Source organism: Choristoneura fumiferana, chromosome Z (assembly GCF_025370935.1).
Source record: "Choristoneura fumiferana chromosome Z, NRCan_CFum_1, whole genome shotgun sequence".
Lineage (NCBI taxonomy): Eukaryota > Metazoa > Arthropoda > Insecta > Lepidoptera > Tortricidae > Choristoneura > Choristoneura fumiferana.
This window is the reverse complement of record NC_133472.1, coordinates 27,177,557-27,198,083: the sequence shown is the minus strand read 5'-3', so window position 1 is coordinate 27,198,083 and position 20,527 is coordinate 27,177,557. Positions and strand designations below refer to the sequence as shown.

General features: G+C 35.7%; 1 protein-coding gene across 19 annotated transcripts in view; it reads right to left on the bottom strand.

Moving 5' to 3' along the window:
* Positions 1-1,514: 1,514 nt before the first annotated feature.
* Positions 1,515-20,527, bottom strand: part of LOC141432893 (coiled-coil domain-containing protein AGAP005037) — a 185,049-nt gene continuing 166,036 nt past the window's right edge. For 12 of the 19 annotated variants that reach the window (XM_074094724.1, XM_074094717.1, XM_074094768.1 and 9 more), the window contains 13 exons: positions 18,576-18,714; positions 18,397-18,492; positions 17,924-18,123; positions 17,651-17,707; positions 15,763-15,852; positions 14,820-14,882; positions 14,028-14,188; positions 13,719-13,838; positions 13,435-13,544; positions 13,134-13,275; positions 12,912-13,012; positions 12,658-12,796; positions 1,515-3,268 (listed from right to left, as the gene is read on the bottom strand). In XM_074094724.1, the coding sequence (XP_073950825.1) occupies positions 2,540-3,268; positions 12,658-12,796; positions 12,912-13,012; positions 13,134-13,275; positions 13,435-13,544; positions 13,719-13,838; positions 14,028-14,188; positions 14,820-14,882; positions 15,763-15,852; positions 17,651-17,707; positions 17,924-18,123; positions 18,397-18,492; positions 18,576-18,714 (2,147 nt within the window). In that variant the 3' untranslated portion in view covers positions 1,515-2,539. The other 7 variants (XM_074094745.1, XM_074094750.1, XR_012451883.1 and 4 more) reach the window with 6 other exon arrangements.

The following is a 20,527-nucleotide window of genomic DNA, read 5'->3' as shown; positions in this document are numbered from 1 at the left end:
GAGTTAAAAGGTTTTGTGTTTTGCAACCATGATATACCTACAATAAAACAGATTGGCACATATTTACACTGTCAAGTGTCTTACAATAGTCAATTATGATACACAATTAAATAAAACAGTGGAATATTTGTGGCTCATGAAAACTCAAATTGCGCATTGAAAATTAATGAAATTGTAAATGAAAAGGCGACTTGAACCAAGTAACTAAAGCGATTTGACTGAAACAAGTGGTCGCGGGGCGGCGCGGGCTCTTGCCACACAATAATACAGTTATAGTTCTACATCAGATAGATATTATTTGGCTAAGTAGGTATCCATATAATTATGTACCTATCTACCTAAGGAATCTTTGATGTAGGTTTTGTTTAAATAATTTCAAGATAAGGTTATTATGTAAGTACACAGAGCAGTTAGGTTGCGATAAAATGCCAACATTTAAAAATGATAATAAGTTACTCGTAATTTGTATATCGTTTTTAAGACAGAATTTGTGTGTCAAATATTGAACATATTTAGCTTACATACAATCATGAAGTACGGAAGTGTTAAATATTAGTTTGTTTAAAAGTTTAGTCATGAAAATTGAAAACAGCTCCATAGAGTTGAGTTTTATTTAGGTAATACAAAATAGGTAAGTAGATAAAGTCTGGTCGCGGAGTACGAAGAATTTCGTACAATGCAATAATAAGCACACAAAATCGCTACACTTAAAAACTCGGTTAAAAATAAAATTATTAAGGAAAAAGTAATTGATTAGTCAAGTTAACACATACTTACGTATTGGACGGAACTCATTCTAAGAACGCGATAAATAATATTTTATTTTTCGAATTAAGGTACATGTCCCAGTAACCAGCGCTCTGACGTTTACCTTAATGATAAAAGGTAACTTCACGCTTCAGCCGCTAAAACACCTACAATATAATGACACTATAAACCAATAGTAAAGATAACCAAACAAAATAAAGTAGAATTTTATTATCCGTATGTCAACAAATAAATAAACTCACATAATATTCTCGTTCACCCACAGATATGGTCCTCCGCAAAATAATAGCTAAATCAATCAATTACAATCAATTACGTAGGCAGAAATTTATTACTATTGCATTGAATTAGCGAGACAACGCTAAGGTACATTAAATAATTTCAGGGTCAGTGGTAGGACTAAATTAGTGCCGTGTAGGTAAGAATGTGAAAGTTGCGGAAAGTTTCTAAAAAGTTTCAAGTTTCAAGGAAATTTTCACAAGAAATATAGCAAATTTAAATTTAAGAAACGGAAAGTTTCAATCTCCATACAAAATTGTGAGAGGTTTCCGAAATTTTGGAAAGTTTCCTTTGGCACATCAGTAGTTCCGTGTCATGTCTGGTATTTCCAGGGTTTTTTTTTTGGAAATCTCATCGGTATATCGAGGATTTTTTGGCTATAATAATTGTACACTTCATACATTTTTTTCGTGTTTTATTGTTTTTACTACCTATGAGTCAGTAAGTACTGATTTGAAATACATAGATAGAAATATATATTTATTACGTTTCGAAAAAATACATTAAAAACATCGGGCCAGGTAGTGATAAAAAATACAAAATAAACGTCAGATGTATAGGCATACCAATAAAATAACTGAAAATAATAATCAAAATACAATAAAAGGTCAGTTAAAATGAAAGCAAACTGTCAAACTAGAGTTAAATTAAAAAATATAGCAACAATTACTAAATACATCAATACAGGGTAGGGGGTAGGGTATCTACTGAACTTAATTTAGATCGGTGCAACGGAAGTTGCCGAACGGAATAAGATAGCAAATGTTAGGTACTAGACACATTAATTTATTGTACCTAGGTACTAAAGTTAATGAACAGGGGAAAAACATATTGACATTATTATTTAAAAATCCAATATTAGCTAAACCGTATAATATCAAAAGTTGCTGAACAGGTTTCCTTGTAAAACTAACTGTTATGAAAATTAATTGAATGCGTTCATGGAAATTCATTGCACACTGAAGTGCAACGGAGTCTAAGGAGCTGTTTCACCATCCATTGATTAGTGTTAACTGACGGTTAAATGTGATGCCGTCTCCATTTGTTTTGTTCGAATAGACGGAGACGGCATCACATTTAACCGTCAGTTAACACTAATCAAAGGATGGTGAAACAGCCCCTAAATGTATGAATCTCGATGGGAATGTAACACATTGTTGTGCCAATCATTCTGTAGACCGATAAGAACGACGACAACTCTAACTCGCCACTGTCTTCTGGTACGTTGTTGCCGGATTGAATTCCAATACATTCCGACACAAATAAAGCAAGCTAGCCTTCAAAATTTTTAACAAAACAGATAAATTTGATAGGTAGGAACTTACTTCAAAAAGTATCGTTCGTCATTAAAGCTTATTTATTTTCTAGTAGGTATTACTTAATTTATCAACACAAATATAAATTAATTTAGGTAGGTATATTCAGGAAGCACTATTCTACAATAGTAATATTTAATTAGCTATTATACAGATATAAAACAACGGCTGCAAGGTCACAGTATGTCAGTCTCGTAAACTTTATTAGTGGTGGGTACGGCGTCGCAAGCGGCCGGCTCAGCGGCCGGCGCCGCTTCGGCGCTGCCGGCGTGGTCACTCTCGCACGCCAGGTGTGTCATGCTGCCAGAAATGGCTGCAGTGGCTAAATTCAGATTCATTTTAGTAAGAAGATTAGATTCACTACCAGTTTTCTTTAAGTCTGGTTGCGCTGTCGGTGGCAGGGTGGATCCGCTGCGTTGGATCATTTGTAAGCGTGCGTATTGTTCTTGCAACGCTTTCTGTTTCTTTAATAACTCTTGGTGCCGTTGTTCTAAAAGAGACTGCCGAAGAGCGGTCTTCTCGTCACCGAGGTTGGGGTCGGGAGGCGAGGAGTCAGCGCGCGGCGGCGTGGAGGGAGAGGTCGGCGAGGCGAGCGGCGAACGTGAAGTGGTGCGCGGCGGCGGCGGCGGCGGCGCGCGGCGCGCTGCCAGCGCCAGCAGTTCGGGGTGGCGCTCGGGCACGGGTGGCTTAGGCGGGTGCTGGCCGCGCGCGCGCACGGGCGGCGAAGCGTCCGTGTCGCTGCCGCTGGGGTAAGAGTGCAGGCGGCGCAGCGGCGGCTCAGCGCCGGCGCCGCGCGCGCCTGGCTTGGCGAACGTCTGCAGCTCGTCTAGTAGCGCGTCGAGGGCGTTCTCTGGCCGCACGTCCGCTGCTCCCCGGGGCGCGGCGACTCGCCCGCTGCCGGTGCCCTGCGCACCATTCCACGCACTTCTAGCTGTGTCCCGCAATCTCCAACAGACATTATAAAAGCGAGGTTGCAAATAACATTCCATTACGTATTTTTATAAAAGTAACTAGATCGTGAAAGTCACGATTTTATGAAATCAGTGCAACCACACTTTTAAAGTAATTTATAACATCGATTCCATCAAAACATTCACATTGATAAATATGAAAATATTCAGTAAATACACATAAATGGTAAAACAAAAATTGGTTTCGACAGTCATATCCGGGTAGAAAAAATAGAAATGAAAGAACTTTCTGTTGCTGATTAATAAAAGTTATTAACATTTGAATAGTTCTCATTATTGATCTAGTTGTCGTAAATGTTAAATTGTGGTATTGATCGCTACAAAAATTAGTCCGCAACAAAAAGCAAGAAGTGAGTCGAAAGACCATAACGAGGTAGGTAATAATAACTAAAAAGTGGCGGTTAGCTCGGGGAAGCTACGCGGAGACGGTTTTTGAGGGATAAAATAGGTATATTAGTACTTTAAATGTGACATACAAAATATAGTAAAATAAAGAAACGTTAAATTTTGTGATTATTAGATGCATAAAAGTGATATTTTAATGTAAAAATGGTTTCACTCTTAACAATTGTGATGATTTTGCCATTAGTCAAAAAATTGTGTCGTGTTACTGCTTTACGAAATACAATTTTAGTGTCTAAATACTTAGGAAGCGAATGTCAGACTGACATTGCTACTGAACGAACCATCTAATTTGCTAAGCTCAAGTGGACTGCTTTAACTAGTTACTTTGTAAAAAAAATACAATAAGATTTTTACAAATAAAAGTGCAAAATTTACGTGATAAGGTTTATTGAACTATAGTAACAAAATCTACATAAAAGCGAATAAAAGTGTGTAGAAAAATTACCTGTGCTGATGTATCCAGTGATCGATTACAGTATCACTTTTTGATATAATAATCAAATTAATAGCCAATTGGAACTTGTGTGATGGTGCCTGAGAGATCTTTATACCAAGGTGAAAAGTGATAAGAATGCAAAACAAAAGAGGATCAAACTGATTATGGCTTAAACTTAAGTTAGTAGTAAAAGGAGGTGTTCACATTAAGTCGAAAAAGTGGTTTTAAAAGAATTCTAATCCCGAAGAACTAGGTTGCGAGCTGCTCCTGCTATCGAGTGCACGCTGCAACAAAAACAAAACAGCGGGATGCACTAAATGTCGTGAAGCGCTAGGGCTAAGGACATGCGTATTACTCCGACTCGCCAGCGCCACTCACCGATCAAAAACCGAAATAGTAAAAAACGTCACATTCGCGTGGTTTTCCATTTTCGAACAAATGCATTTTATTTTTAGGTAAGTAGGTACCTATCTCCAAAATTATCAAAATAAAATGAACTTTTTCAAAGGAGAACTACGTAAAAATGACAGTGGTTTTTAATTGTTAGAGTTTTCTAAAACTGACATACCTAAAGATAATTATGCAATGTACGATATGAGCAAGAACATTGGAAAAATAATGGGATATAGGTATGTAATTACGTCCATAACTATTTTTAGATAATGTGACATATAATATCTTTATGAAACAAATTTTTTCCTCCCCAATGTTACAAACCACCATAAATGTCCAATTGATCCAGAGTGAAGTTTTACTCTTATGACTTGGTTTCATCAAGTGGAAATATTAATTAATGAGAACCTGTTTCACAGTTCACAGTTCCGTTGAATTTTACTAAATAATGGGTCTCAGAAATACAGAATGTAGAATCAGAATACTATTAAAACGATATAACTGATAAAGCGTGAAAAGCTAAGTAATTAAATAGGTGTAGGTATGTTAATAATAGACTGTATAACGAGTGCATAAGTAAAAGGTGCCATTACACCCGTTGAGTTTATTTTATACCCTTGATCTATAGTCTACGAGGAGATTCGTTGTATGGAGACTTTCGAATAATTCTCCCGCCTATGAAACTTGGTACATGATGAAAATAGGTAATACAGATTATAGATATACAATAATCCAACAACTTTTTTTACGAGAAGTTAGGTATTTTTACCTAAACATGAAAATTGTTTATAGCTCTCTGCGAAAAATTCCTCAGACTGAAATTCTTTCTGTATACGTACCTATGTACTACTTAGAATATGTATGTAAAACTATTCAATTATTTTTCGATTTCACAGATACCGCAAATTTAACTTTGAACATTTTGCACTATAACTTATACTGAAAAATTGCTCTGCTGATTTTTATTTATTAATATGCTTATGTGTTCTAATACTTAGCTTTTCCATGTTATCCAAAAGTTTTTCATTTTGGAACAATTTTTATTTTTATTTTTGCTTAATTACGTAATGTAAAAATAGCTCCGTCCATTCTTATACATCTATTGGTCGTTTGATTATAAATTAAAACAGCTTTATCAACTATCCTGGTCATCGTTCATCCACCATCATATTTCGTTTTCTAGAATTTTTTACCGTATACTAGACACTGGCAAAATTGTCCTCCGATGGACTTTTTTTAAAGAAACAACAACAACAACTATCCAACAAATTTTCGAACGTTTCATATACTTTTAAGGATATAATAAACGCAGACGAGATGTAGTTCGCGGGCTAAAGTCAGTGATACGTTCTTATTACCACTCACGTAAAGTTGAAATTGTAACAAAAGGTAGTCGCATGTCAGTAGCGAGTTTTTATTACCCTTACACGTCATTTCAGATCATCTTTTCAAACTTTTTTGATATTGAAAATCACCGAGAAGAGTACCAACTTGTCAGTGATCGTCTCATCTCTTTCATTTAGAGTTTGACGGCTTTTTTACATGTTTTATTAACACCTTGATTTACACCATATTTACACTGTCAGAATTCCGGATTAAAGGATTTATTTTTAAATATGGCTCGAAATTTCCAGTATTATTACATTATAAAAGAGTTTTTATTACTTAAAAAAGCAATGACATGTGTAACATGTACCGTAGAGCGACCTCTGACTAAGAAACCCAATAAATTAACCGGAGCAATTATTCACACGACGTAATTACGTAAAAATAAGAATTATAATATCGTAAATGAAAATCTTTTGGATAACTTATAAAAGCTATTTATTTTCGTAAAAAAAAACATATTAAAAAATAAAAATCAGCAGAGCAATTTTTCAGTAGAAGTTATAACTTGTAAAAGTCAATAAATGATATCACTAGGAGGGTCTGCTCAAGGGAAGCTTGTATGATCCCTCAGGAAAGAAAGATAAATGAATAGGTAGTACGTTACCAATTTCCGGCGACAATATAGAAATGTGGCTGGTGTGCGTGATTGTCCACAAATGAAAAACCAGTTGGGATTCGATTATTCTGGACAAATCAGTTGTAGAATTGCGGTAAAACGGTAAACTGAAAATAGTAATTTTTATAAGAAATTTGCATAGCCGAAAAAATTTGAAAACTAGAGATGTTAAAATGTAGGACACTTACCCGGTTCGGAAAAATACCGGCTTAATTTTTAATTACGAATAAAGATCATATGTTTGGTCTTTGAGTTTAAAAATACGTTATTATTTTCAAGCAAATTAGCTCTTTTGACTCCGAGTTCTTGTCATAACAAAGCAATTACATAATCTGTCAAGAACTACTTCTTCGCGAACGAATCTAAAAGTTTGATTTTTAAACATGACATTCGCAAACTAGCCAGATTATTGTACAGCCAGATTACAAATAACAACCTAGAAGGCCTTGTCAACATTCGTAGACAAAAGTGTGTAGCGTGATTGCTACAATAGGTACGTATGTATACAGAAAGAATTTCAGTCTGAGGAATTTTTCTCAAAGAGCTATAAACGATTTCATGTTTAGGTAAAAATACCTAACATCTCGTAAGAAAAGTTGTTGGATTATTGTATATTAATAATCTGTAATTCCTATTTTCATCATGTGCCAAGTTTCATAGAAGGGAGAATTATTCGGGTTGCAAAAGTCTCGTTGGTTGGACTACCTCCCGAGTTACAGTAAATGGTTGACAGTTAAGTTGCGGGTAAAATACTATAGTAGGTAAGTTTTGTGACGGACTCATACACTCTCCTCTTCACTTTGATCGCAAATAAATTAAATAGCAGGATTGGAAACAAATGATCACTTAATGAATGAGGTTTATTTTGTGTACATTGCTATATTTGTAATGTAAAATTGCCAAGTTTTATTAATTTAGTAATGTAAAACGCGGCTCATACAAATATATTTTTGTTTGTGACCGTTGGCGTCCGAGGCCTTTTTTCAGACTAGATAGATTTTAATTTATGCACTAGATACGATATAGAACGAACTGTATGAACATGAACATTAAAAAAAACATTGTAACTTGCTTCTTACCTACTGAAAATAATTTTATTGCTTCTTACTGAAAATAATTTTATATCTCAATTCACTGGCTAATCGTGTGATGTGCATAACTATCTTTAAAGGTATCTTTTAGTCTTAAGCGGGCTTCCGCGTGGATGTACAAGGAAACAGTTCATAATGACATGTAAATGATAGGTGTCTACGCCAACATTTTGCGGTTTGTGTCCGCCTGGGGCTAAAAGGGGCTCAGCATAGAAGTTCTTGAAAATATTGTAAGTGATAATATATTATTCCATAGAAATCTCCCCCAGAGATATATATTCATGCGAAATGCAGCGATGGAGGATCAATTAATTACACTATATAAGTATTTCAAAGACAAAGTCGAAGTATTTATTGTGTATTTGATTGTAAAATTTATTAATATTAAACAATTATCGTATTTTTTTAAGTCAAGGGTACAGACTTATGCATCGTTGTACAACGTATAAAAGTGCTTTATCTTAATATAGGTACACCATTGAATCATCCATTTCTACATGTTATACCATAGCAATATAAAATCAATGAGCTGCCCATTGCGCGACAGTGACGCTGAAGTCTTCATAATGAGCGCCCGGTAATGACTCTAAGAAAACGTGCTCTTATTATAGTACTTTGGCGATCTGAATAAAGCCGGTAGAGGCTAGAATGGAATCTTTCTTTTAATAGCATCGTTTTCAAACAGACATTTGATTAATTAAGTATATTATTTAGAGTTAAACAAATGTATTTAATGCAAATTACTAAATTTTCATGCATACCGCTTCATTCAAAACGTTTTGAACTGTAAAAAGATGCGAAATATTAAGTAAGATTCAGTTTCCTTTACGAGAAGCGATTTTAAGTCAAATTTAGCTAAAGCGCAGTGTTGTTATTAGGTGCACCAACATGCCTACATCACAATAGCAAAATCAGCGATAAGTTACATAATCAAGATATATGAAAAATTGAAAATAATAACGTGGAATAAAATAAAGAATTAAAAATGTAATGTAGTAAGTAAATTAATAATAGTAATGGATATAATTATTACGAAGATAATCATTACTCGTTAATAACTATCGCTTCTCTGAAGTATCGGCTGTCTTTCCACGCGAACTGACGAGTACCATCACAGAAAAAAGACCACGAAATCCAATGTTAAAACAACTCGATAAATTGACACGTAATCATTTAAATTAGATAATTAAATTCAAAAACCAGACGTATTCAGAAATAGTACAATGATTAAAATAGACAGATGAAGTAAAAAAAGTTGTATTTCGTCATTTGTGATGCAAGTAATTTATCTTGTTATCCATATAATATATATATATATATATATAATGTTTAACTACGAAATAACATCACATTACAACAGCTGTAAGTTGTCATAGTACCTAGTTGGTGGAGCGTCAGATGCTGATAAAGGCAATTGAACTTTAATAGCTTACGTTTACAGTAAGGACAGGGGGTTTCTGATTAATTAACAGCAATATAGGTGGCAAACTTATCTACTTAAGTACATGTCTTAAAATGCCGTATAATTATAGTAGCTACCTACATTTAAATATATTGATTGCACTGTAATGTAAGTAAACTGGTATTATGTATTTAGTTTATAAGAATTATGTACAAAATTGGTTGGTAGTACTTATATTGACGAAATTCCATGATATGTTTGGATGGAGATGGATGGATAATAACCTAGTTCTGCAAGCTACTTATAAATCCTTTTTTTTTTAAATACAATTTCCATTTCCAGTAAATAATACCATACTTTGAATATTAAGGAAAGGTTTAATGTAATTGTAAAGGACCTTGTTTTTGTACACAGAGATGAGTAAGGTTGACTGTGTCGAGTTAATCAATAATATTTATTCATAATTTAATGCATTGCTGCCAGGTTTGTAATGTTATTGGGTAAAATGGTCCATTATTGTAGTGCAATAGACGGCAGCTACGTCGATGCATGCTGTAGCATCCTGTACACTGTTTGAAATGAAAGTTTCAAGATAGACATGTTTAATTGTTAGATTAATGCTTTATTTTAAGTACATTTTACATTTACAGTCAAGCATTTATTCATGAAACTAGCCATACTTGAAACTTAAATCATCCACGAAGTTTGTTTTTAAATAAATAGGGTAGCAAACAAATTTAGATGCGATAGTGATATTAAGTGGCAGGTCCAACTACTTACTGCTATGTTTGTTATATAATATAGCTAATGTTTTATAGTATTAAAATTGGCATTGTTTTCCTGAAGCGAGAATCAAAGAACGTAACGTTTACGGAATGTGCATTGGTTGCAGGATAAGTGCAAAGTAATTGCTCAAATTGAACTGTATTCTGTTGTTTAAGTTTTCGTCACACTCTGTCCCTGAAGGAAATTCCATATAGTTACTATGCCACTTATGGTCCTTTTGGTAGGTATTGTCTGCTTTTATTTAATTATACATACTGTTTCATAGTTCATTTGCAGATAGATTTAGTTGTTGATGAATTAAGTGACCTATCATTTTATCAAGTTGGGTTAATTAAAATAGGTAGGTATGTTTCGCATGCAATAGCTAAAGATGGAGATTTGGATCTTAGAACCAGGTTTCTTAGAGAAGAATGAAACATAGCAGGCTGTGCACGATGATTTTTAATCCAATTTTTCAAATTCATTCATTATAGCGGTAAAGTGAAAATCGCAGATAATGTAGACGAAAGGAAACTTTGATAATTTTCATTTCGAAAATACCTTTCATAACGATATTATTGTCATCGTCATCGTACTAATAGTTCAGTATACTCTATGAACTTGCAACCTATTTCAAAAGCTTGACTTTTGAGTTATAATTTGCCTGTCAAATGCATAAAAAGTTGTGAACATTGACGTAAGATCTATGACTTACGGGGGATTTCCCATATAGGTATCTACTTCACTTCAATAACGAACGTAGGAATATAACGTACTTAGGTGCAGCGGTTATTGGTTTTAAAAATATCGTTAATTGTAATAAATTAAACAGTGAGGTCATTGCGCGAGATCTCACCAATTGAATTAAAGTTCGGCTGATTCATGTTTTTAAACTCTTGATCTTCGATTAAAAATCATTTATGTATATGTATGAATAATAAAAAATAAGCAGAAAAAAATACTCGTACCTTATTAAGTACCCGAAAAAGTTAATCCTTTTGATGTGATGTGATGATTTGGTTTATTCTAAATATTTGCTTTCTATTAATAACTATAAATGGAAAATTAAATAATACAAACCTTCTGAGGACAGAGCGTTACGTAAAGTGAATTTATTTCTAACGACAATGGGTAGAGGTAATTTTGCTATGCCAATTATTTTTTTTAATTAATACTCGTATTTGCATTTAAATCATTGAACTGCGTAAATACGTCTAAAAATTTTGAATAATCAATCGTCACGATAATACCCAGAATACATACAATAAAACAATCTTACAAATGGTCATATCACAAACGTATATAGTCATCCACTGTTCTGTGGATCAACATTATTGCTAGTTAGGTACTTAGATAATAATCACTTGAATAAAATCTTTGAAAAACCAACTGTTTCTTAGTGCCTTTATCACAAAGCGTTCCCTTTGAAAAGAGATTAAAGCTACTTACAATGACAAAAATACATGCATTTTGTGAAGAGGCATAAGATAAGCGCGTGCGTGGGCACGCTCCGGCGCAGCGCGCGGCGGTCGGGCAGCGTAATAGCCGATGTCAAACTCTATAGCTATCGGATGTTAAACTCTATTTCAACCTTCATTCAGACATTTGTCATTTCTAGGTGATATTCGTCCGCTGAATTCACGTGGGGCGTAGCTTTATTCAATATTGTTTGGTGAATATTTCCATTCTTATTAAATACTAGCTTTTGCCTGCGGCTCCGCCCGCCTGGTATTCGGTTATCGCGCGCTGTTCCCTCGGGAATTGTGCATTTTTTCTGGATAAAAAAAAATCACGTCGATCCGTCGCTCCGTTACGGCGTGAAAGACGGACAAACACACAAACACACTTTCGCATTTATAATATTAGTATGGATAGGTACAGTCAAGTACAAAAATATACACGTTCTTAACGTTAAGTGCATAAAGTCGTGTATACATATTTTTATAACTTTGGCCGTGTTGCTAATATCTTTGCACTTGACTTTACCTGGTAAAACTTTGGACACATTGTTTTTTTTTTTATTATAATACGAACATGCTTTTGCCCAAGTACTAATTAACACACAAGATTTTATAAAGTATTTTTAATTTACATCAAAATATATAGTTTAATAATAAACTTCTGAAAAAACGCGATTATGTAGTAACGTATAATATATATGTATGTAATATATTTTCGGAATTCATAGGCGACGTAGTGCGTTTCATCTTCATTAAAAATGATAGATTATGAATATAAAGCCAAGGCAGGCAGAAACGTGGCGGTGTACTTAGTATAGGTATTTGCGGCTACTGCGCCTGCGCCGGCGCGTACGCCGCGGCGCGCCGCAACGATTAGTGTGCTTGGGCATTAGGTAAGGGGCGCATGCGTACCTACTAACTAAACTTACGATCACAAAGCGGATTCTACTTACATATAGATAGATATTACCCAAGAAGTGGTTACAGGTGTTATGGGGAGCAAATAAAACATAACTACACTCAACAAATAATCTTAAACACTGGAAAAAAATGCAAATTTTAACTTTTGGCAAACCTGCAATTGTTAAGCGTACTTTTACTATACGAAATAGCGGTTGAAAGTATGAATATTTTTAAAATAAAGGAGCCCTCTCAAACAGCCTGTAAACAAGATCGTATATAATTATTATCATGATACTTAAGTATTATTGCGTTCCTATTCTAATGTCTTAAGGTATGGCATGAAATAAGTTCCTATCATTTCGCTACGTCTGCCTTAAGCTTATGGCGAGTGAAAGTTATTTTTGCCATGGATGGAAAAGTGTTTAGTTGGTATATGAGTAAGGAATGGCTCTGCGGCGGATACCTTGTTGGAGGACGGTGCGGTAATGCAGGCCTCGGAAGCGCCCTCCTCGGAGGAGGCGGCGGCGCACGAGCTCTGCGAGGAGCCCGGCGACGCGCGCCCGTCTGTCGCCGGCAACCGCTGCTCCTGCACGCACGCCAGCCTGAAACATTTACAGCCTAGCTTTTAGATCGTTATAATACACATTTATAACCACAGACTCATTACATCCGAAAAGGTTCAGTTCAAAATATTTATTCAACCTGGAAGTTAAGTACCTTTTTAACGTCACTAATGTGCCTGTGAGTTTTTTGCAACGTCTTAGAGCGAGTTCAAGTCGTTCTGGTTCTTCCTCCAGCATTTTTTCTTTTCGCACGACCTGTAATTTTATCAAGTTTGATTTTTCTTTCGCTATTATTGAGAGAGATGGTTAAAGTCATTGGACATACACCTATCTCTCTGACAATTTTTAGATAACATTAGAATTCTAATATAGGTACCTTTTCCATTTCTGAGGCTAATTTAACTTTCATGGTGTCCTGCAAGATCGGGAATTTTAGTTTCCAGTCGGCGACAGTCTTGCTGCTCTTGGACAGCACCATGGCGATCCGCTCAATATCAGCCATATTCACGCGAGTTTCCCTGCAAAAACATCACAACTTTTGAGGAGCATTTTTTTCTGAATTAGGTACAGCCTTGAGTTTTTACATCCACACCCAGGCTGAACATGATGGCAGATTGTAACCCCTTCTTCTCAAGGTTGCCTAGTCTAATGAATTCGACTTGTCAACGCGCACTTACCTGTTAGCAGCTTGACCGCGCAGGCGCTCTACAGTAGCCTCCAGCTCATACAAATCGTTTTCCAGCAGTAACATGTCTTGTCGATAGATTTCTTCTTCGCGAGTGAGTTGCTGAAAATGTGCATCAGTTTGAAAATAATCGGATGGGTTGGTAGGTATTGGTAACTACTTAATACTTGTTTTTCTGTACTTATTACTCTGATTTAAAATATTTCTAACTACGCTTCGATGAAGTGATTCAAAACCCTAAAGCTTATAGCAACACAACGAAGCTGCACTCTGTACCGATTCAGGATCTCGCTCGTAAAAGCTTGCAGCAAGTGCGCCAATCTTTACGATTGTGTCGGCCATAAGTTGCCGCATCTGGATGGCGTGAGACAGCGTAGAACGACGCAAATTCCGCGTCTGAAAATTAAATATGTAGCCGCTAATGCAATGGTCACTAAAGGTGGTTGCATTGTAACAGTAAAATAAAATATAGGTAGTTAATTCTAGTTTATGATGTTTGTTGTTCGCTCGAGCAGTTTTTTAATGGACAGAAAGCAATCGTAACGCATGTGTATTTGCAAAATTTGAAAAGTATATTTGACTGACCTCAATTCGTAAGTCACGACTTTGTTTCTGGAGGACGCGCATGTCGTTGAAGAAGTCGGGCGTGACGTTGATTGTATATATCTTCTGGTTAACCAGCGTCAGTTGCTGGCCGACCAGCCCGGCCGGCTTCGGCGGCGGCGCAGGCTTGAGGCGATCGCGTTCTGTAAAGTTTTAATACAATAAAAAACGTTAAAATTAACTTATGTTCATAGAAACTAATAGGTATATTATTAATAACCCAATCCAAAATACAGCATTTCACTATGTTAATATAACATTTTAGGCGAATCAAACAGTAAGGCCAGTCAGGGTTTGAGCCGAAGCCGAATTAAAGGTTGAGTTACTTCAAACGAGCAGTTATTCTCGGTAACTAAACAGAGTTATAAGTAAATAATTAAAATTTTTGTCACGAATCGTAGCTAGCGTTCAAAATTGATATCAACCTAAATATTGTTCAATATATGAATAATTATTGTCACGGACAATAGTGCTAAGTAAGTACATTTTTAAGTAATTTGAGATGACTTCAATATCACCTACCCAGTCGTGAAACTTACCTAGACTGACCTTACTCGAATAGTAACGTGTGAATAAAATTTATAGTAAATACTTTTCGTCTCTTTTATTCAAAGTAGTTTATACGAAACTTAATACAAAACAAAAGCTGATCAGTTATTTTTTATTATTTGTTCAGCAGACCTACTCAATCATTAGTTGAAATACTTTTAATTAAAAAATAAATAATAAACCGCTTATAATTTCTCGTAAATAAAACATATTTCATAAAATTACCTTGTGACGAGGTCCTCGGCAATGTCGACGACTTGATTGCCGGTTTTGTTGGCTTTGTATCAGCTTGTTATTGCAAAGAAGTAAGCGGAAAGAAATCAAATACAAGAATTATGAACATGGTTATGATCTTATCTATGAGTGACGAGAGAGACAGAATTACAGCACAGGAGTTCGGTCCTTAACCAAAAGTAAAGTGGATAAATGTTATACACGGTGATTACTGATTATAAGTATTCAAGTCACTTTACTCAGGATAATCATTACAAAAATAACTTCATGGTAACTAAACATAACAACTAGATACCAAAAGAAATACACATATGACAATGACTCATGATACAATAGGGGAATTTGAAACAATGATAATTTAATGTAATTTATTTAAGTAATATCGCTTTGGGTTGTTCTTAAGAGATTGTATTAGTTTGTCAGAAAGTTTGGCTCGTAAAACTACACAATTCAGTTCATATTAATTATGGCTGCTGACGATGACGGTAACAAAGTGTACCTTTATAGTAGGTATGGTGGGTATTTAGTTCAGCATAAAAAAAAGGATGAGAATAATGTACAGAACCGCGGTTTACCACAGAAGTAAGTATTTATTAGAGCCCCAATCATCGTTCAATTCTGCGAAGGTAGAGGTAAAACAGCGTATAGTAGCCTGCATACCTCGAGTTTAGTTATAGCTATTAGTCTAGGAATAGTTATTATAGGTATAGCTATTTGTTACAACGTCCGACATATAGTACAGGTCTACACTTGCCGCATGCTAATCAAATATAACAGGGTTCCAGCTAGATTTTAGAACCGCCACCACCGTATAACTGATTTTATTATGTAATTCTTCAACAATAATGTTCAACACTACAAATAACCCAAATATATTAACCCAATAAGTACTACTTGGGTAACAAATCATTAAAAATATAATTTATATGCATACCTGAATGTTGGGGCGAGTGTTGAATGGGTGAGTTCATATCTGGTGGGTCATCGCTAAAGGATACCGATTTCTCAAATGACACTGATTTTTCTGAAATCACAAATTATTTTCTTTTCAGTTATTTCTCAATAGTATGAGAAATAAAATATAGTTCAATACTTGCGATTTTTCGATACGCTTTCTAAACTTGAATCAATGAGCAATAAGCCACAGGGACGTTATGCATATTTCATACTTAGAAACAAATAAATTGTTGGGTGTAGTTCAAAATGTTCAAGTCTATTTCGTATGCATCTAGTGTTGTTGAATTAATTGGAGCTATAAAGAGATATGTGCCATGATAAATAATTAAGTGAGTTTTCTTCAAAGAAAAAAAAAATAATTCATATGATTGTTAGAGGTTAGTGCTAAGGTCATGTATAATTTTGATAATTTATGCACAGTTGTCGATCAAAGGGAAAAGGATCACAATAAAAGTCATTTGAATTTAATATATTTACGTATGGCATTGAAATTCTAGTTTTTAAAATTATTTTCCATACAATTCCAACGCATTCCTAATCCTCCTGGTATTCATGAAAGAAAAATACACTTAATTTTCTCCGTAGCCGTTATTATGTCACTGAGATAAGTACATTTACTCATGTTATAATTGCCGACTGTAAAACATTGTAACTTTGACGCTCTCTGCAGAAAATTGATAGTATAGGTACGTTGTGATAATAATTTGTTGCTAAAATTTTACTTCAGACATAGCAACGAACGCAATATTTATATAGTATTTCCATATGTCTTTACAGGTAATCTACAAGTACATTATAGCACCAAAGAGCAGTTAATTTATTAAACTAAATTGAACATCAAGTCGACTAACAACGTGTTACTGCAAGATGCTACTTAAATATTCGACGTGACTCAGCAATGAGACTTTTCTGATTGTCTGTTCTTCGATGGCATTAGTTTCAAGAAGTTAAACAAACGTCTTGACACCAAAGCCAGCTTTAAGTATTAACAGTATTTTGATTGCCAGGAAAATCTCATTACTAACTACTGAAAGCTTCCCTGACCTGTGCGGTAGGGCATCGTCAACGTAGCTCAAACAAGCTTTTGAACTTACCGCAACGATAATTGATAATTTATTAATAATGACGAAACGATTGTATTCGGTGAGTGTAAAATGATGAATATCAACCATATGTAAGTGCGCAATCATCGAAAAAAGGGATGAATAAAAACCCAATACAATAGTTTATCGAAAGTAAGTTGAAAATAAGAAAAAACACACGACTGAGCAAGCAAGCGTTCGGCGTGATAATGAATGGAAACTGCAATGCAAAATGAATTGCTAATGTCACACATTGCCAGTTGTTGTTGTTTTGAGTGGTACTACGGCTAATTTGTGTATTGTGTTATTTTACTTTTAAACACAACTTTGTGTTATACTATTTATTTTTATGGGTACAGTTGCTCCCTTCTTATATTTTAACTTGTTTCCTACCTAGCTGAGAAAGCGCCACTTCCCGGTCGAATGAACCGTTGCGCGGAAGCTCATCACTGACAGTTTTTCATTAACTTACTCATTCGCTAGGAAATAGAATGTGCAACCACAACTTTGTGGTCACCATTATTACATCTTACATCGCCGAGAAATAATTACGTTACAAAACGAGATGGACCGATAATTGTGATTAGCGTCAAAAACAATGTAGGTAAGATGAAAAAAATAGAAGTGTGTATCGTTGTAATCTTATACAAATTTTATTCAATATGTTGTTAAATAACTGGATACAACTAAGAGCACGAAAATAAAGAGAATAATGTAAACGTTGACATTAGCAACACATTAGCGTTCTGTTTATTGATCGGGGCCGCGACAGGTCACACTTACGAAATTTGTCCCTCCCTAATTTGGGAGGTCTGTCGTTGCTGGGAAATCGCGCGGCATCTGAGTGCAGGAAAACGCAAGCCACATTAACCAACTAAGCTCCGAATTTTTTTATTGTGTAGCAATATGTTTTAGCTTTTTTCTTTAGAGTTGGTCTTTCAATTACTATTTTTGCAGGTAACACGATTTATACATCGAGAAGTTGTATTTGTGTGGCACGACACACTGACGAGGAGTTGTCAAGCTGATGTAGTCATAGAGTATGACAAAATATACCTTGAGTGGCAGTCCTGGCCTGGTAGGTGTGGAACTGCTGGCGCGGTGCGGCGGCGGGAGCGGGCGCGGGTGACGCGGGCCCCGCGCCCGCCGCCCCCGGCACCTGCAGTGCCTTCTGCACTAGCCCGGTTAAGTTTGCCAGCTGGCGCTCCATTTTTTCAACTCTAAGTCGTTGGATATCTTCCACTTGGGGGTTAAGTCTGGAAAGCCACGATTTGAGCATAATATCTTCTATTTACAATCTCGAAATTCAAATTGAATTCGCTGCAGCTATAAATCGCTATGCTTAATAAGGAAATAACTTTAGGTATTGTGGCCACAATATCGCACAGCATAGTAGTAAGATGGATTGTGTTCTGAATATCGTGGTTGTAGTAAGATTAATTAAAAAATCTTCATTTTAAGTCAGAGTACACAGATCACAATTTCAAAACTTATACAAATCAACGGTAAGTGTACACAGCGCGCGTTACCTGGCGTCGTAGGGCGGGCGCGGCATGGGTCGCGGCGCGCCGCCGATGGGCGCCACGCTGTACATTTGGTACGCCTCGTCTATTATGACGCCCTCGCTTTAAACAAACACGGTTTAGTTTATACAATTGATATGGTAAGAATAACTGCGTAGCATAATGACTGTTCTAAATATAGGTACCTGGATTCTTCGTCGATGACGGGAGTGATGTTGGGTCGGCCTGCCGCGGGCCCCAGGAACTGCGTGTAGTAGGGGTCTTCGTAGGGGGCGCGCACAGACCCCCGCTCCGGCGACGACATGTAGCCTTCACCCGCATGCCCTGCGCATGCACACGCACACGGTTCACCGTTATTACGTCTCGTAATTGTCATTACAGCGGCCAATAGCCTTATAACAATTAAAACAAACGGTACAATATTTAAACGGTTTGTAGGTTATTCAGCGTTGTTAGGTATTACCATGAATAGAGAATACAATATTCATCATCATTATCATCATCCCGGCCTATATACGTCCCACTGCTGGGCACAGGCCTCCTCTCAGAATAGGGGGCTACAATACAATATTATTTAAAACTATAACCTTAAAGCCGAATTTGTCTAATGTCGTGTTTTTAAAATATTTGGATAAAAACAAATTTCTGCTTAACACAAGAGTCGCAGTGATGAAAACTTCCACGTAGTAGAAGTCAACCTCATAGTGGAAAGAGGACAGAAATAAATGGGCAACATCTTTCGTTGCTAAGCTCGCGATTACATAAAACCAGAAAGCACATGTCAGTCTATTAAGAAAAATATGTCTAATCTTCAATGCTGCGTTTAAAATAGCAAAGTGACTACTCGACTGTACCTACCGATGGATACCTCCTGCTATAGTAAGTATACACCGTGGACTCTAATAACCCGAAAGATTTTAACAGCGTATTCCTGACGATAATGCAAGTAAATAAAGTTATATCAACATAGACCAAATTATGTACCTTAACAAAATATTATTTTTGAACAAAATAAATAATTAAGTTTTGTACTTCCTTGTGAATAAATCTTTAGTTAAAAGAGTGAGAAAGATAATCCAATCCCAAGTCGAGAAATAGAGTAAGCAAACGATACTTCACGAGTTGCTCCGACACATAATACGATGTACGGCGAGTGCGGCGATGGATTTGGTTAAAACAGCAGTCTCTATGGAGATATCACGGCCAATCAACATCGATCTATTTAGTTCGCTATTGGTCGTAATAGTAGGGTTGCTATGGGCACCATTAAACAAAATTTGGTGCTATAGCGACGTTTAAACTACAGTCACTATGGAGCTGTCACGGCCAATCGGCATCAATCTACTTAGTCCGCTATTGGTCGAAATGGTAGAGTTGCTATGGTCACCTTTATATAAGTTTATGTTTAGCAGGTTGTCAGATTCACGTAATTTGTCATACTCAATCGGTAAAGCAGATTATCGCCCAACTATACGTCACACACAACCTTAGGGTGTGTTAGACTTGAGATTTACAACTTGAGTTTTTTATTAATAAATGAATATCTCGAAAATTATGCGCTATTGGACTACATGCTATACCACTTTACTCTAATTAGGCTCTAGAATCGTTGGTTTGGGTTATTAGAGCCCACGATGTATACAGAATGCATGATTCCGAACGCAGCAGATGTACCTACACAGTCAAAGAAGCAAAGTTACGTATCTGAGTGGAACCTGTTTTCTGCAAATATCATGTTCACATTCCATATATTGTTATTATCTGCCAAAGAAATCATAAAGAAATTTATTGTGAAAAGGCTCTACGCTGATACGACACCCTGATCAGTTTTCTCGACTCTGCCTACCTATCGCAATTTGATTTTGTATTAAAATGTTTCTTTTCTTGTAGAATATAATATTAGTATATTATACATAAATTATATTGAAAACAATTATGTTATTCAAGCGCTTTAAGTTAATATTATAATTTATAAGGTATCATAACCATAATGATTAAAATAGCTCCGATTACCTACTAACTATTAATAGGTATTGTTTATGCCTGAAACATTGAATATAGTATTCGAATATGTATAATACAGACAATAAGCGCCAAGCAAATTAAGTAATTGAAGCGAAAATATGGCATCGACATG